We start from the raw sequence: 17542 nt of genomic DNA, 5'->3' as shown, positions 1-17542 counted from the left end.
AAACCCTAGAACACTTATTCTTAACTTGTACTGCTCATCGGAAGTTGAGTGAACTATATATTTTTCTCACTTAGTCCATGACATTACTTAATTGCACACAGTAGATTGTTGGTGCAGGATTTTAGCTGGATGTCAAATTCGTATGATAATAGCTGCTACTAGATTTTGTACTTGCGTTTTAACATTTTAATGAATTACTGTAGAACAAATGTGTTCTTTCTTTAACAATTGTATTTCTGTACATGTATTTTTCCCTCTTTTGTATTAATCTGTACTGGATTTGTGAAAAGGTTCTTGTATACCATTATCGCACAATACATACATTTTACCAAGCTGAACTCTGTGCAGCATTTACACCCTTCTGAAACCCCGTCATTGTATGCAATTACACAGATATGTCCGCCCTTAGCTTGGACTTTTCACACGTTAATAGTGCCTTATGAAGACTAGTTGTACTCTTTGAAGAGATGGAGAATAGACTATGCCAGTGGGTAATGTTTTCTTTTAGAATGCAATGACGATCGAGCTAGCCTTTATGCTTTTATTTGTCCACACTGGTTTCTGGTGATGCTATATAAGGCAAGGCTTACCATTTACCAATTGATGTGTGCTGCTCATGTAATGAAAATAAAGACACAAATATCAAATTAGGTGAAAGGCATGTTTCCTTTTGGAACATTGTCGCTTAACATATAGAAATCATTCTAAAATGTGTGATGCATAGGGTTCCTTCTCACAACTGTTTACTTCTTGGTGGAACAACATCTAGTTCCCAAAATGGAAATGACGTGTTATCATGTATTATAGTTAAAAAAAACTGATACTAAAGAATTGGGCCTCAGAAAATGATAAAACATGTGGAAATACATGATAACGATTATTTATTTTTTTTAGAAGGAAAAAGGCAAAATAAATAGGATAGCGTTTTCCTTGGTTAATGGTGTTTCATTGGTTTGCACTCATTTTAGTACAATCCTCAATCCCCGATATATTGTTGCAATTAAAAGCCTGCACCTGATTTTGAAAGAAAAAGGTAAGTTACATTTGAGTCTGTATGCAGAGGCAACTTTGTATGTTCTTCCTTTACTGTATCAAAAATATTGATCATTTTAATAATTAAAAAAAGGGAAAATATACATTCAGTAACTTCCTTTTTCTGGTCCTCTGTTAAGTGGATTGTGCTTGTGTTACTACCTGCCCCTTGGTCAAATGAGCTGCAACCTACTAAGGGCAGTGCTGAAGTGCCAGGCAGTTTGGTGTAAGCGAGCATGGGTCTGGCTTGCACTTCTCTGTATTCCTCATGGTTCACCCGACTGGCAGATTAGTGTGAGGTTTGTAACTCCCTGTATTGACTACAGCAGTTGGTCTAGCATCACAACTCCACTTGTATGTGGGACCCCTTACCAACTCTGGAAATTAAGTTGACTAGCACCCCTCTCTTACAGAATCTCACAGACGCCCCTGACCTGTGGTTCTGCCATCCGATCTGATCCTGTGCAGATGTAGTTATAGATGTTACTGAAGAGGAAAATCGATTAGCCTGGTTATACTCACAACAAAATGTGATACAGCACCTCCATCAAGGCTGGCAATGCAGTGCCTAGGCCCCCTACATAAACCAACTCCTTCACCTCATAACCTAGGGGCCCCTAGATTCTGTTTCATCACAGGCTTTAAAGTGATTATTTCAGGATTTTCTTTTCACGATCAGTTGATGAATGGTGTTTCCTTCACATTGACCCATGCACGTAAAGGTCAATTAAAGTCTATCATCTTGGAGACACTGGGCCTCATTACGAGTCTGGCGGTAGCCGTGCCGGAAAAACAGGCCAGCTGCCACCAGACTCGTAGTGAATTACTGCCTCTGATTGCCGGAATCACCGGGCCATTACGACCCAGAGGTGGAATTCTGTTAATGCCCATTCCCAATTAGTCCCATAGTACTCCATGGGGATGGGGACAATGGAAACACTGGTTCCGTCTATGACGGAGCCGGTGTTTCCATTTCCGTCTGCAGGTGGGTGGCGCTACTCCCGCCAGGTCAGACCTGGTGGGAGTGACACCACCCGCCTGCAGAATTTGTAATCTGCCGGTCTAGAAACAACAGTGGCATCGGGTTTACCGCCACCGTTGTTTCCGGACCAGCAGGCTTGTAATGAGGCCCATTGACTTGTGTGCTCTTTTTAGAGCATCCCAAAAACTAGGTGTTGGAGCACAAAGTTCATTTTTCTCTTGTGAGTGAACCCCTTAGTATGTATGTTGGCTTTATGTGTCTTTAGATGTATGTGAAAAACAATCGTTTTTCCAAAGCCTGACTGAAGACCGCAAACTCTCCCAAAGTGACCCATTTTGTCATTGAGTGAGTTCCCTTAGCCATAACGTGTGCCCGAGTCACAGGCTGGTAGCATCTATTTACTGCTCACTCTGTGGCACAGCAGGCGGGGGTGGGTTAGCACTGTGGTAGACATTTACTTCCTGAAAAGGAGCAAAATAGTTTTCACAGTGTTTATAAAGATCCGTGAACTGGGCATTTTCTTTGTGATCCTTCTTATTTATAATTCATAGCAGCAACTGCCATTTTCCCAACTGAGCTCAATGAATTCCAGTTTAAGCTGAGTGAAAGTTTGAAAGATACCTCAATCCGCATGTAAGTCACTGGGGAGGGAGGCATCCAAATGGTTGAAAAGGACATTTGATGGAATATATGGTCGGCGGCAATCCCCCTACAAGCCCTGTCTTTGTGTGTGTAAAAGTGTAGAGACCCCAAGCCATTTTTCAGTCGACTACTGGAACTGCTACTGAAGTAGCTAAGAAGAACAAGTTACTTCTTACCTTGTAACGTTCTTTTGACGGGATGTTCCCCCGACGTATTCCTCATCTTTGATAATACGTTTCCAGCTTGCTGGCCTTGGAAATTATTTCTGTAGAGGGCGCTGTGCGTCGACGTCCGCCGAGTCGATGTCCCTCGACGGCCACCGTATCGGCGCCGACGTCACCATGCCCATAAATAGCCACGCGCTGCGTCCGTCGCTCAGTTCCGTCTTGTAGCATAAGAAAAGTCATGCCTGAATTGGTTATTGACCTTGAAGGAGCGTAAGCTGCAACCACAAGGGAAGTATCACTGCGGGGATAGATGGGAGGGGCGATAAGGAATCCATCGGAGGAACATCCCGTCGAAAGAACGTTACAAGGTAAGAAGTAACTTGTTCTTCGAAGGGATTGTGTCCTCCGACGTATTCCTTATCTTTGATAGACTCCCATAGCACTGGCATGTAATTGGAGGTGGGAGTGAGAATGTTATGTATCCCTTTAGGGATGGACCGAATGTAATACGGCCTTGCCAAATCTGGTCTCTTGAGTAGTGGAGGAATCCAGATTGTAAAATTTTGTGAATGTATGTGAGGATGACCATGTGGCAGCCGCACATATATCTCGGACTGGTAACCCTCTTTGGAGAGCCGAAGAAGCTGCGATACCCCTGGTTGAATGAGCCCTGAGCTTTTGGGGTGGGTCTTTCCCTGCCAGTTTGTAACATTCCAGAATGGCCAAAATAATCCACCTGGAGATGGTTTGTTTTGTTATGGGTAGTCCCAACTTGTGACCGGAGTATCCTACAAACAGTTGGTCTGCTTGCCTGATCCTAGCCATTCTGCTGATATAAAAGCTGAGAGCTCGCCTTGGGTCCAGCCTGTGTAGCCTTTCCTCCTCTTTCCCCGGATGGGGAGGAGGGTAGAACGAAGGTAAGGTAATTTTCTGAGTAATATGAAATTCAGAAACCACCTTTGGGAGGAAATTAGGCTTCACCTGTAGGACAACTTTGTCTTTGTGGAAATTTGTATGTGGGGGTTTACAGGAGAGAGCTTGTAGCTCGCTCACCCTCCTAGCAGATGTTAGCGCTACCAATAGGACAGTTTTAAGCATGAGAAATCTCAGCGAACAAGAGTGAAGTGGTTCGAATGGAGTGCCCATTAGGAAGTTTAAGACTAAATTTAAGTCCCATAAGGGAACCTGGAATGGTTTTGGGGGATAAACATTAGTTAATCCCTTGAGAAATTGTACCACTAGAGGAAGTTTGAAATACGATGGTTCCTCCACAGTGCGCTTGAAGATAGAAAGCGCTGCGAGATAGCCTTTTACAGTGCCAACTTGAAGGCCTGAGTTTGCCAAGTAGAGTAGAAACGATAACACCGTTGGTGTACCACATGAAAAAGGGTCGATATTCTCTTCCCTACACCAGCTGCAAAATTTGTTGCTGGCCTTCTGGCTGAAAGCAACACCTCCATGACGTCATCAGGGAGATCCCAATCCTTGTACCTCACCCTTTCAGAAGCCAAGCGTGAAGGTTGAGGGTCCTGGTGTCTGGATGGAGAACCTGACCTCCCTTCTGCGAGAGAAGATTCTCTTTGAGTGGAAGACGGATTGGAGGGCAGTTGGACATATCTAGAAGGTCCGGGTACCACGTTCTCCTGGCCCAATCCGGGGCAATTAGGATCATGGTTTTCCGGAATCTTCTCAACCTCCTGATCATTTGAGGAATAACACGGACTGGTGGAAACACGTAAAGGAGTGGAAACTCCCAGTCCACTACGAACACGTCTCCCAGAGCTCCTCTCGGGGGAAATTCCCTTAAACAGAACAGATCGCACTTCCTGTTGGTGCTTGTGGCGAACAGATCCACCTGAGGGGTTCCCCAAAGGGCGAAGATCTCTTGAAGGACTTCCTGAGCTAGCTCCCACTCGTGGGAGACTGTTGTCTGCCTGCTCAGAGCATCCGCTGTCAAGTTCTTCTCTCCGGCTAGGTGGACTGCTGATAGAGAGATTCCTTCCCGAATTGCCCAAAACCAGAGCTGCATCGCCTCTCTGCACAGTGGCAGTGATCCTACGCCTCCTCTTTTGTTGAGGTAGTGCATGGCCACCGTGTTGTCTGTCATTATCAGGACATTTCTCCCCTGTACTGATGGCAGGAAAGCTTTCAGCGCTAGTCTGATCGCTCTCAGCTCCAATAGGTTGATGTGTAGTCTGGACTCCGATGGAGACCAACGACCGCTGATGGTCAAGTCGTTGGCATGGGCTCCCCACCCCGTGAGTGAGGCGTCTGTGACTACTGTTATCTCCGGCCATGGTTGCCAAAACAGTTCTCCTTTCAAGATGTTTTCTGGATAGGCCCACCATAGAAGGTCAAGGGCTACCTTGTCCGGAATCCGGAGATCTGTCATTCTCCCTGAGAATTGCGACCACTGACTTCTCAGTGCCCACTGAAGAGATCGCATTCTCAGGCGAGCCTCTGGCACAAGGAAGATGTAGGATGCCATGAGGCCTAGCAACCTCAAAAAGCCGAAGGCTGGGAGACGTTGGGCATTTTGAAACTTGGTGACCATCTGTAGAATATCTTGAGCCCTCACCTCTGGTGGCGAGGCTTTTCCCAGGGAAGTGTCCAGGACCGCTCCAATGAACTGGAGTCTCTGTGATGGTATCATCTGTGACTTCTTTAAATTGAGGGAGAAGCCCAGTTTGGGAAGGAAGTGGCAGACATAATTTAGCTGGATCTGAGCTTGTTCCGAAGATACAGCACTGATTAGCCAATCGTCCAGGTAGGGGTAGACGTGGATCTCTTCCCTCAGACTCACAGCCACTACCGACATTAGCTTGGTAAAGACCCTCGGGGCGGAGGTCAGCCCAAATGGCAGAACTCGAAATTGATAATGAGAGTCGCCAATTGCGAACCTCAGGTATTTCCTGTGTTTTAGATGGATTGGCACATGGAAATAAGCATCCTGAAGGTCCAGAGATACCAGCCAGTCCTGGAGCTGGAGGGCCTGAAGGATCTGAGAGAGAGTTACCATCTTGAACTTGTCCTTCATGAGGAACTTGTTCAATTCTCGTCCAAGATGGATCTCAGTCCTCCGTCCTTCTTCGGTATGAGAAAGTAGGGGGAGTACCAGCACTTGTTCCTGTCCGCTACAGGTACCGGTTCTATGGCACCTTTCTCTAGCAGGTCTATAATTTCCTGCAAGAGGACCGAATCTGGAACTTTTAGAGAGCTGTTCCCCGGTGGATGACTCTGAGGGATGTGTAGAAAGGGTAGGCAGTAACCCTGGGCAACTGTCTCCAATGCCCAAGCATCTGACGTTATAGCCTGCCATTCAGTCAGATGGTGAGTTAACCTGTGTATTGTGTGTAAAGGCCTCAGAGTGGTTTGTGGGCGGCTGATGCAGATGCCGAGGGTAAAGAGGCACCTGCTGCTGCTGCGGCCTTAGTACTTTTGACCCGTCCACCTCGGGTGGATCTCCTTTGGCCTCTTTGAGCCGGCTGTCCTCTGTCTTTCCCGAAAGCGGAATAATAGCGAAAGGACTTTCCTCTCCCAGAGGTTCCTGAGGGGCGAAAAGGAGTTTGGCGGATAGCAGCTCCTGAAGATTTTGCTGCTGCTTTAGAAGTCTGTAACTTTTCCAGACTGTCATCAGCCTTTTTTCCGAATAGTGAAGACCCGTCAAAGGGCATATTCAAAAGTCTGGCCTGTACATCTGGAGCAAAGCCAGACTTTTGCAACCAAGCATGCCTGCGGATTGTTGTACTTGCCGCCATGGCCCTGCTGATACTGTCACCGGAATCGATGCCAGTTTGAAGTGATTCGCACATGGCATCTTTGCCATCTTTAATAATGTTAAGGAAGGCTTCCTTTTCCTCTCCTTCGGGTATGCAGTCAGCCGCTGATGAAGCACACTCCCATAGTGTGTGACTGAACCTGGCGAGCGTAGAGGTGGCGTTGATGGACTTCAGCACCATACTACAAGCAGAGAAGACTTCCTTTGCCATAGAATCGTACCTCTTGTCATCTCTATCCTGTGGGACAGTACGGTAAGCGGTCCTACTGCTAGATGAAGTTGCCGCTTGAACCACCAGGCTCTCTGGAGTCGGGTGTTTTGATAAGTATTCAAGTTCAGCAGCCGCTACCCTATACTTGGCTGACAATCTTTTATTGACCGCAAGGATAACTTCAGAAGTTTCCCAATTAGATGTAATTTTCCTTTGCAAGGCTGCATGGAAGGGGACCACAGGGTCCTCTTGTGGACCTTTGTCTAAAATGTCTGTTAAATCATCCCGTTGAAAAACAGGGGAAAGCGCAGACCAACCCACAAATTCAATAATTCTTGCCATAAGGATTCTATAGGGTGTTTCGGCATGTTCCCCTGGGTCTGGCTTAACAAATTCCACTTCTGGGGAAGTGTCCAGCCCACTTGCCTCATGTAGTGACTCTTGTAGGTCCTTCAGCCTTCTTTCCTCAGAGGTGAAATCCTCTGAAATAGGCAGTGTGGTCCTCTGTAACCCAAATGTTTCCTGGTCAGAATCTTCCCCCTCTTCATAAATTGAAGATAGTCCAGTGTACTCTGACCTCTGAAATGGTGTAAAACCCATCTCTAAGGCAGAAGGAGCCAAATTCGTCATTATTGGGCGAGAAAACATCAATGTCGTCGACGCCGATGTGACAGGCTTCGAAGGCGCCGAGAACAGCGTCGAAAAAACTGGAAGGGGTCTCGAAGAACTCGAGAGGATCGGGATCCTACTCGAGGACATCGACGACAGTCTCGGCGTCGTGCCGGAGGCCCTTGGAATCACCGTCGGCTGTGGAGTAGCCTTGGTCTTCTCTTTCATCGGCGTCGATGTCGGCGTCGAGGAACCCTTCGACAACTGCGTCGATGGCGCCGATCTATGCATCGAAGGAATCTTCGACGACGGCGTTGAAGGAACCTTCGACGACGGCGAAGGAATCCTCGACGACGGCATCGAAGATGGTGCCGTCTTACCCGATGGCTCGTGGAGCTCTCGGGTGGAATGTTTCGCCGGGTGCTGCGACTCGCGGCATTTTGATTTTTTGGGTTTTTCACCCGGGGTATCATCCTCAGCTGTCTTCGAGGGGGTCGAGGCCACGTTCTCGAAGACGCTTAACATTTTCTTTGTGAATTCCTCCCACTCAGCTTGAGAGCTGTGTTTTGTGGGACAGGAGACCCTTTCTGGGGACACAGAAGACGACGAAGGGGATCTTCGACGTCTCTTTTTTGAGTGTCTTGATCTCGACGAATGGTGAGAGCTACTTCAAGATCTAGAATGGGAATGTTTTCGACGGCGAGGAGACGAATGCCTCGACTCAGCCGAAGAAACCTTCGAGGAGGTTTTTGACTTACCTCTCTCGAGCTACCCCTTGCGCTCCTTCAAGGCTTTCGCCGTCATGGACATGCAGTTCTCACACTCTGAACAATGGTGCTCGGATCCCAAGCTCCACAAGCAGATCCTGTGTGGATCCGTTATCGACATTTTTTTACCGCAGTCTCGACATTTCTTGAAGCCGGATTGCGGCGTCGTCGGTTCCGATGAAGATGCCATTGAGAACGAGTAGGTATTATTCGAGTAGATATAGAGTTATCCTGACTGAACTGAGCAACGACGTTCCGAGGCCCCACGAAGCGCGGAAAAACAGAACTGAGCAACGGACGCAGCGCGTGGCTATTTATGGGCATGGTGACGTCGGCGCCGATACGGTGGCCGTCGAGGGATATCGACTCGGCGGACGTCGAGGCGCAGCGCCCTCTACAGAAAACATTTCCGAGGCCAGCAAGCTGGAAACATATTATCAAAGATAAGGAATACGTCGGAGGACACAATCCCTTCGAAAGGAAAACTACAATGATGACTCCTTGTTGGAAGCTCTGGTGCCGACTACTGATACTCCTGAAAGGGAAGCTCTGCCCCTGTCTGACCAGAAGAAACCTGCTCTAGGTGATTCCTTTTCTTGATCCGGCAGGAACAGTCAGATCCTACTCCTCTGCAGTATTTGGGTGCTCCCCTGAAGCTCCTGGACTGAGTGATTAACAGACTCGGAAGTGGGAATACCTTCTGCATTGATTGCTGAAGACTGGACAGCATTGTTGGGTTCTATGTGATATTTCCACATTTTGAAGGACGACACAAAAAAAAGACAGATTTTTTTGGCTGATTGTGTGCCTCCAAAATGGCGAAATATCACACTCCCAACCCCCCACTCCTTGGGAAGGCGATGCCGCCAACACCCCCACTCTCACCCTCGCCCTCTGCCGTGCCGGCTGGATTGCAATGAATTTGGGGGAGGGTTTCACTCACCAAACCCCCTTTAATTACCCAACACCCTCCCTTTCCAGCCCAACGTGTTCCCCCTCACTTTCCACCGCTCCCACACGCATAACCACTTGTATCCGTTCCTCCAACCCCTCCATCACCCACCACAAACATCCCCCCTCCTCTACCACACTGACAGAGACACACACACTCTAAATTACACTTACCTCACTTCCGCCACTTACTTCCCTCGCTTGGCTGCACCTGTCAGCTCCTGCACGCACTCATGTGCGGCCGTGGCATGACAGTTTGATTTAGAAAGACCGCACTGAGCAGTCTACATGTGGAGTTTCGAAATCTATTTTTTCACATCATATGCATTGCTGATGCTGACCTCAAGTGCTGCTCCATGCCAGGACAGTCGAGACTTTTCCACAATATCCTTCCTCTGAGGTATCTTCCTTTGTCTTACCTGCATTGCTAGAGCTGTGATCGGAACCATGGCTGACTTGTCCCATACGGTCAGCATTGTGTCATACGGTTACTGGTCCTGTACCATGATCAATCAACTTGAGGGTCATGTATTGGGAGTCCTCCAACCTAGATACCATCACTGGTATTATCTGTCCAACACCTGGGGGACTGAGCGCTGCACCAGTCCCCTGAACAAATTCGATGCACGCTAGAAGCCTGGTCGACATATTGTGGTGAAGGTCTTCTGCTTCTGTACCTGTGGGCTTCACCCGCAGACCTATCCTCCTACATTCCAAAAAAGCAAGTCTATCTGCATCTGACTTCTGGCATCACCTCTGCCAACTCCCTCCCTTCTAGGGCCTCATCTAAACAGACCTTTGTGTTGAATTTTCTCAGGGGTGGGGATGGATAAGGTTGCCAGGCTGAAGGGTGCCTTATCTGCTCCTCCTCTTTGAACCTGATAACATATAAATACCTTTTTCCTATTAGCAATATTTGCCCACTGACTTTGTATCATTAAAGTAGCTGGATGTTATACTTGAAAGGGAGTTGCATACTGGTCCAATTTGAAACTTTGTGTCATTTAAAGACATTCCCCTCATGTGAATACTCATTTCAGATTTTCAATATTTATTTGTCTTGGTAGGTATTTCTTTACTCAAGACAAATAACCCAAATGACCAAACCAACACAGAAAGGTCTTCTACCTTATTTTTGGGAAGAAGATAAATTGTACAAGAAATAGAAAGGTAGAAAAAAACCTTCATCAACAGTTGTCCCGTATTCAAAACAAGCCTATAACTCGCATATAATCAGAATTACATTTTATTAAGATTTTCAAGATAAAAACTCATCATATGAGAACAAATACAAAATTGATTATAAAAACTCTACAAACATATACCAACATAACAATGACACAATACAGATTTCTAATAATAGAAGGTGTGAATGTTAAACTACACCCTTTATTAAAAAGAGACTCAACATTCTATTCCTGGTTAAGGGTTTTGATGGTCCTAAGATGGCGAAATCTTGTGAGTCATTTGCAGCGTTTTTCACAGCGTTTTCGTTTTTTTTCAGTGTTTATGTCATCTTGACACAGACCCCTGTATGAGAGACTGGAGTCGGTTCGTGGAAATTTGGATATGATAGGCTATTTATAACACGCTTAATACCCAGAGGTTTCTAAGCGTGGACCCGGGGATCGAACCTGTGGTACTCTGTGTCATCTTGCTTCCAAGGCGAGCAGGTTGCCGCTGAGCTATCCTCCCGAGACAATCTAGAGGGAGATAAACCCCTGATCCACGCACTACGCGGGTGTAACACTGACTGAGGTAAGGGGATGCCCACCTATTTATCTGTCTATAGTGACACCCTCCTTAATACATTTGGTAATTGAGAGGGAAAAATCCTCGCTGCATTAGACCATGGGGCGGGTTTTTTAAAAAAAAAAAAAGATTTGGAAGCAGTATAGACTACAATTGACCCAACAAACAGGCTGAATGAAACCAAAAGACTGGGTTGCCTTTTAGAATATATATATATATATTTAAAACCTCTTTCTAAATCCCTCCTTAAAGACCAGCACTGAGTGCCGCAGGATAGAAACATTGATAGGGAGCCTGTCATTACTAGATGACGTTATGAAATCAACGCCCGCTTTAGAAACAGATGCTGTTAGTAATAAACTGGGTTTTAAAAGTATTAAAAGAGTAATTTCTGCTAATTTCATCCATATCAACTGCGCCATAGCAAGACGTATAACGGTGGATTGTCTCTTCCACCAGAGTGAAACCAATCGAGTCCACCACGATGACGGGTGGCCTCCATTTGCCCTTGTAATGGTTTTCCTTAGAAAAGGTAAGCTGCAGATTTCTGTGGCAATGTGCAATTTAACATTCTAAAGTAGTCAGGAGAGAAGTCTAATAAGAGATATGTCTTTCCAGTAATGCAATACACAAATAGATGAGACACATCTAGTTCTTGACAAACACTAGGACAAGAGATAGAGTTTGGAGAAATGAAATACCTATCCATTCTAGTATGATAAAGTCCAGCATGTGAACACCGATGCTTTGAGACAAATGGTTAGCCTTACGGTTCCCTTGTTTTATAATTTGTGTTATAGGATTCCATGGAAGAATTTATATCCTCTGACTGATCCCCCAATTTTTGTGGACACTCCTTTCTGCAAGGGGCCGACTGTACATGGGAATTTAGGTAATTTCTTAACCTAAAGTTTACCCCAACACCTTTATTGTGTCCAAAAAAGAATTTGCACAACTAAGTTTATTCTTTTTTCTTCCGCTTTTATCAACAGTTAGATCCCTACACAATTAATTGATACTTCAATAAAAGAAGATTTTTCAATAGTGCTTCATGACTCTAAAATAGAAATGACCACTCCTGATGAAAGTCCCAGTACGAGAGAGAGGACTGAAACATGTTGAGTCTGTTATTTGGAGTGATACCAGGTCTGAAAGTGAAACATTCTTGAGGCTCCTTTTAATAATGGATGTAGTTTAACACTCACACCTTCTATTATTAGAAATCTGTATTGTGTCATTGTTATATTGGTATATGTTTGTAGAGTTTTTATAATCAATTTTGTATTTGTTCTCATGTTGATGAGAGTTTTTATCTTGAAAATCTTAATAAAATATAATTCTGATTATATGTGAGTTATAGGCTTCTTTTGAATATGGTACAACTGTTGATAAAGGTGTTTTTCTACTTTTCTATTTCTTGTACAAGGTATTTCTTTACACCACAGCTGTATACAAAATGTATATTTTTTTAGTAGCATCAATGAGTGAGAGACAGCGCAAGAAGCAATAGTATTATCAGCCAAACTAGATTTCTAACAATTGTGTCTCCTAAGATTAGAGCATGGTCTACTTAGTGGCTACTGCGAGAGTCAGGAATAACTTAATGAAAACATTGCACCTACACTACAGATTTCCTTTCCAAAGCCTTCACGAGATGACTTGTGTAAATCTCCCCAGCACTAAGGAAGATTACCAACCACTGCTTTTTCCACAGACATGTGTCTTATTAGGAAAGACTTAATTATAGATCAGAATTCACTATCATATGACATTGCAGGAGAAAACCCCATGGGAGGGAGAGGGTAGAAAGTCTGCAATACCGGCAGTAAAGCACATTCTTCTTTAGAGCAGGAATTCCACCAATTACAGGATAGAAACTGCACAAAAACAGACATACCTTTGTGGGCCTTCAGTCCCTGAGATAGCAAGGCAGGAGCAGAGAGGTACAGCTTCACTGATACTGTGAAGTTGTACCTCTGTATTCAGATACCATAGTGCCACTAGTGGAGATACTTTGGGAAGACCTGTTGTATTGATTTTATTTGCAAAAGGAATTACAACTGGTGCTTTGTCACAATAGAATCATATTTATTTTCCTTAATATTTCCTTTTCCTTCCTTGCAGTAATCCCACAGTACAGCAGCAACACATTACTTTCAGAGAGCATTAACAAATAACTAAAGTAAAGGACAACCAGCTGCTCTGCATTTACATACACCAGAACCCAGCCAATGGCTCTCTCGGACAAACTGTTACCTTTCCCCCATCCCCGCATCACAAGTGCCTTCAGGAGTGGCAAAATAAGACATTCCTCTGCAAACAGAATCCATATAAGTTCAAGCATGGCAAAGTCCTGTAAAAGTAGGTTTAACTTGTGCAAGAGTAAGCATGGTCTTTCTTAAAGCAGAGAGGATACCGATGTTCTGACTAGCACAGTGTTACATGGGTCCCTTACCACGGGTCCAGCACTGGGAGAGGTTGCAATGCAAATACAAAGTCAAGCAGGAGTTAGTGGCCCTTTAGGGAGTTCCCTGTAATTGGGCTCAAATGCAGAACTCATCTCCTCCCCTTTTTACCAGTCATGCTTGTGATTGGGCATTCTAGGAGTCACAATTGACTCTGCAGAATGAGCGAGGAATTTAGGGTATGAACCAGCAAATCCATTTAGGACAATGTAATGTCACAACATATGAGTAAACCCACACAGAATCTTAAAGGGCTTCCACAGAGTCTTTGCCAATTCACCCAAGACCAGACTAGGCGTCCACGGAAAATGTGCACACTCGCACAGGGCAGGGCAGAAATATTCAGCAGAGCTTGTGTAAACCCACACACTAAGAGGATACCACAGGGCGAGGGCAAATGGACATATGTAACATTTCAAACCCACACAGGACGTTAGAGGATTTTAGAGAGTAAGTGAAAAACGACCATACAACATATGGTCGAAATGCTGCAGCACTGGAACATTTACCAACCACCTGAAAACAAATAATTTAAGGGAGATTTTGAGCCTAGATATACATATTTTATAATGCCTCTTTCCAAAAGGCACTGATGTCTGAAGATTGTCGGCATGTGTGATGCCCATACAGTGCAGGAATGACCCTTCCATCAGAGCCAAATGGCTCCTAAGGTACACAACAGGGGCCCTCACAGAAAGGGGTTATTTCCTGCCTGTGTTGAGGGGAGAGAGCTAGAGAATGGGAGCAAAGGCTGGGCTATTGTACCAGGCACCTGTTGGAAGGCAGCCCCCTGACCCTGCTGGTAGGCGCTCACAGAAGAAGGCAGACACATGGCAGCGGGGAGGCTGCTCAGCGGAAGAGGAAGTGAAGTACTGTAAGTCATGGAGTTCAAGGTTGTTCCCATTGCAATGCCAGGCACCGGTGAGATCGTCCTCATTGGATTCATGTTTGTTCCCATGGCAATGCCAGGTACAGGAGAGATGGTTCGACTTGGAGTCAGAGTTGTTCCCATGGTTATGCCAGGTACGGGTGATGCAGTCCTTGTTGAGTTCAAGGGCGTTCCCATACCGATGCCAGGTACTGGTGAAACATTCCGCATTTGATTCAGGGTGGGTTTCATTTGGTCAGTGACCTGAAAAGGGTTTGTGGGTGAAGGAGCACTGAGGCCTGTAAGAAAAGAGTGCCATCAGAACAAGGATTTATGAAAAAGACTACAAACACACTCTAGTCACTCGCTTCCTGCTACTCACCTCCTGACAAGAAGGGGTTTCTGCTCATTGCATTTTGGCCTGGAACAGGAATCAGGGCATCCAAATTGACCAACGAAGAGGCAGATGGGTCCAGGAACGATTCTGGTGTCCGACAACGTGCCTTTTCTTTCGACTCAAGAGAGGAACCAAACTCTGAAAGATCAAAGGCATCACCTTTGGACTTAGTGCTAGGAACAGGATCCCCAAAGAGATCCAACTCTGGCTCTGGAATACAGAAAAAAAGCGAGAATGATGATTGAGGAAAACAGACTAGAGGGGGATCAACAGAAAAGTGAAATGCTCTGGAAGCTGCCAACAATGCAGGCAGACATTCATGAAATGGACGGTCTGCAAAAATAAAACCACTGTTAGCCAAGAATAATACTAATGCACACACTAACCCACACACACCAAGCTCCCCCACCCCCCACCGAGAAAACCATAAGGTGCCGTAGGGAACACGACAAAAAAAGAGAAGACTAGGTTAAGCAGCAGTGCCATAAATAGTGGAAATTGCAGGAAAAAAGTATTAAGTGGTTAATTACTAAACATGTAAAGCCTTTTATAAGATGTCCATCTATTACAGTGAATCGTCGTAACTTATTCAATCCAATCAATTTCAATAAACTCATGAATAACAGTGGACACGAAGAAACACAAAATCCAGCCAAAGACCTTCCCCAAAATGTTTTTCAGCGTGGACGGACCGAACCAGGTGTCAGCCGTAGAATCAACACCCAGTGCACAATGGGTCTAGAACATGTGTAGAATAGCCTTGTGGCCGTTTTGTATATTTAACAATGCTCATGTGACTGCCTTCTGGTCCACCCTTTGCACCCTACTCGCAGTAGGGTGCCTCAGAATGAATGAGTTAAGATGCAATCTACCATCTATTAGGTTATATGCAGGGGTTTGCCAGCTACTTCTCAGAGGCAGGATCTGCATAGGGGATAAATAACTTCCCTCACAAAAAACATTTATTCTGAAATGAGAAAGAGTGGCTTCCTCCAGTTGCTCCGTAGAAGTAGCATTCGTGTGTTCAAAGGCCTTACACAGGCCAATACATTAAAAAGCACACAAAATAAGGATTTCATAATGTCTCAGTAAAGAGAATGTATAAAATACTCAAATAACACATGTTTAAACAAAGGTTACTCAGATTTACTGTAGCCTCCAATGAATCGATTCAAAGGGCGAATCTGGTAAATGGGCACCGTCTGTCAGAACATGATTTACTTTATATTTACGGAGTTACTCTCCTCCAGAAATTGAGCTATTTCTGCACTGCTTCCCAGCAGAATGATAACCGACAACATGACAGGTGACACAATAGATACTGTAAGACAGAAGATCTATGCTGGTGAAAAGCGTGACTCTTTTCACCCATATCTCTGAAATAACAAGTGGTTCCTAAAAGCGAAGATGGGCCTGTCAATTTCCAAAAAACATAATTAAACAGCAACGGAAGAGACTAAACCAGTTCATTTTTCCAGTCAGTTACAAAAACAAATTCTACAAGGATGTTCTGGAGGTTGGGGAGCTGGCAAAACCTGCATATTTCAATGACATTGCGGAGGGCGCTGTGTGCTGTTGGGTGGATTACTCCCAGAATCAGAAGAGGCTCTACATTATGACACTTGGTTGCCTTGCACCATACCGCAGGCTAGGCATAGGAACAAAAATGTTGAATCATGTCTTAAACATCTGTGAAAAAGACGGTACCTTTGACAACATTTATCTTCACGTCCAGATAAGCAACGAGTCAGCGATCTACTTCTACAGAAAGTTTGGTTTTGAGATAATTGAGATCAAGAAAAACTATTACAAGAGGATAGAGCCAGCAGATGCCCATGTGCTACAGAAAAACCTCAAGAGAACTTCCCTTGCCCAGAATGCTGATGTGCAGAAAACTGATAATTAAAAAATCCTATTTAATCAGTGAACACTTTTGCACTTGCTTGTTGCCAAATAAGAGGCTCATCAAAAGCAAATTTTTACACTTCCCTTTCTTAAATATAGAATTCTAATATGCCTTTGCTGACCCCCACACAAGTGAAATATTTTACTCTGGACTGTAAACTCACTTTCTGTTTTGGTTTTATTTTTAAACATGCTTTGGGTCTTCTTGGCAAAGGGGTGTGTGCGTTTGCTTTGGTTTGGGAATGGGGATGGCCCTAAACATTTCTTTAGATATCAATTTGGAGAATGGGTGAATAGTTTTTTTTCCTGCTTTCACATTGAAGGGCAGAATTTAGACATATATCTGTACCTATCTATAAAAAGATGAAATAATAACTATCCAGTTTTTTGGTTCACACATCAATGGGTTTTTCCAAGCAAGAGAATGGACTTTGCTATGCACGCCACACCTCTATCTGAGCATTTCGGCAAGACTTCAATTTAACAGTTTCAAGTTGAATATTAAACAGTTTTAAACATTGAAAAAAAAAATTAAACAGTAACTCTGAGGAATTCGACCATCTGCACGGTGGGTGTGCACTCGCCAGTTTGTTTGTGTTGAAACTTTAAATTAAATTGAACGATGGTAGATCGACCTTGAGAAAATGTGCATGGCTAATCCGCGCACATTTTCCTAAGCTCACCGCTCGACATACGCATAGAATGTGTACTCTGTGTGAACACAGCCAACATATTTAGTTGGGATATGACAGGAGGAGTACACAATGCATCACCAGAAGGGGGAGGGCCAAACCTTCCCCCTGCCATGGACAGCCTGATTAACTATCAATGGCTCCATGGATCTGCCCTGTCCTTTTGCTGAGCGCTGTAGCTGGTGGCAGCGTTTTGCATACTGATCTGAAAGTAATTCATATGGGCCCACATGGGGCCTGGCTACAGAGGCTAACAAAGGAGACCAGAAACCCCAACAACCTTTCATATGCAACTGTGTCAACCTGGTGCAAGCTCCTGCCATC

General features: G+C 44.8%; 1 protein-coding gene across 4 annotated transcripts in view; it reads right to left on the bottom strand.

Annotated features, from left to right (window-relative positions):
- Nucleotides 1-12958: 12958 nt before the first annotated feature.
- EPN3 (epsin 3) overlaps nucleotides 12959-17542 on the bottom strand; it is a 472738-nt gene continuing 468154 nt past the window's right edge. For all 4 annotated transcript variants that reach the window (XM_069654889.1, XM_069654890.1, XM_069654892.1 and 1 more), the window contains 2 exons: nucleotides 14607-14831; nucleotides 12959-14523 (listed from right to left, as the gene is read on the bottom strand). In XM_069654889.1, coding sequence (XP_069510990.1) covers nucleotides 14045-14523; nucleotides 14607-14831 — 704 coding nt within the window. In that variant the 3' untranslated portion in view covers nucleotides 12959-14044. The remainder of the gene's footprint in view (nucleotides 14524-14606; nucleotides 14832-17542) is intronic.

The sequence above is a fragment of the Ambystoma mexicanum genome, chromosome 3q (assembly GCF_040938575.1).
Source record: "Ambystoma mexicanum isolate Mex_15411 chromosome 3q, UKY_AmexF1_1, whole genome shotgun sequence".
In the NCBI taxonomy this organism is placed as follows: Eukaryota; Metazoa; Chordata; class Amphibia; order Caudata; family Ambystomatidae; genus Ambystoma; species Ambystoma mexicanum.
Note: the sequence above shows the minus strand (reverse complement) of the source record. Positions and strands in the feature narration are given on the sequence as shown.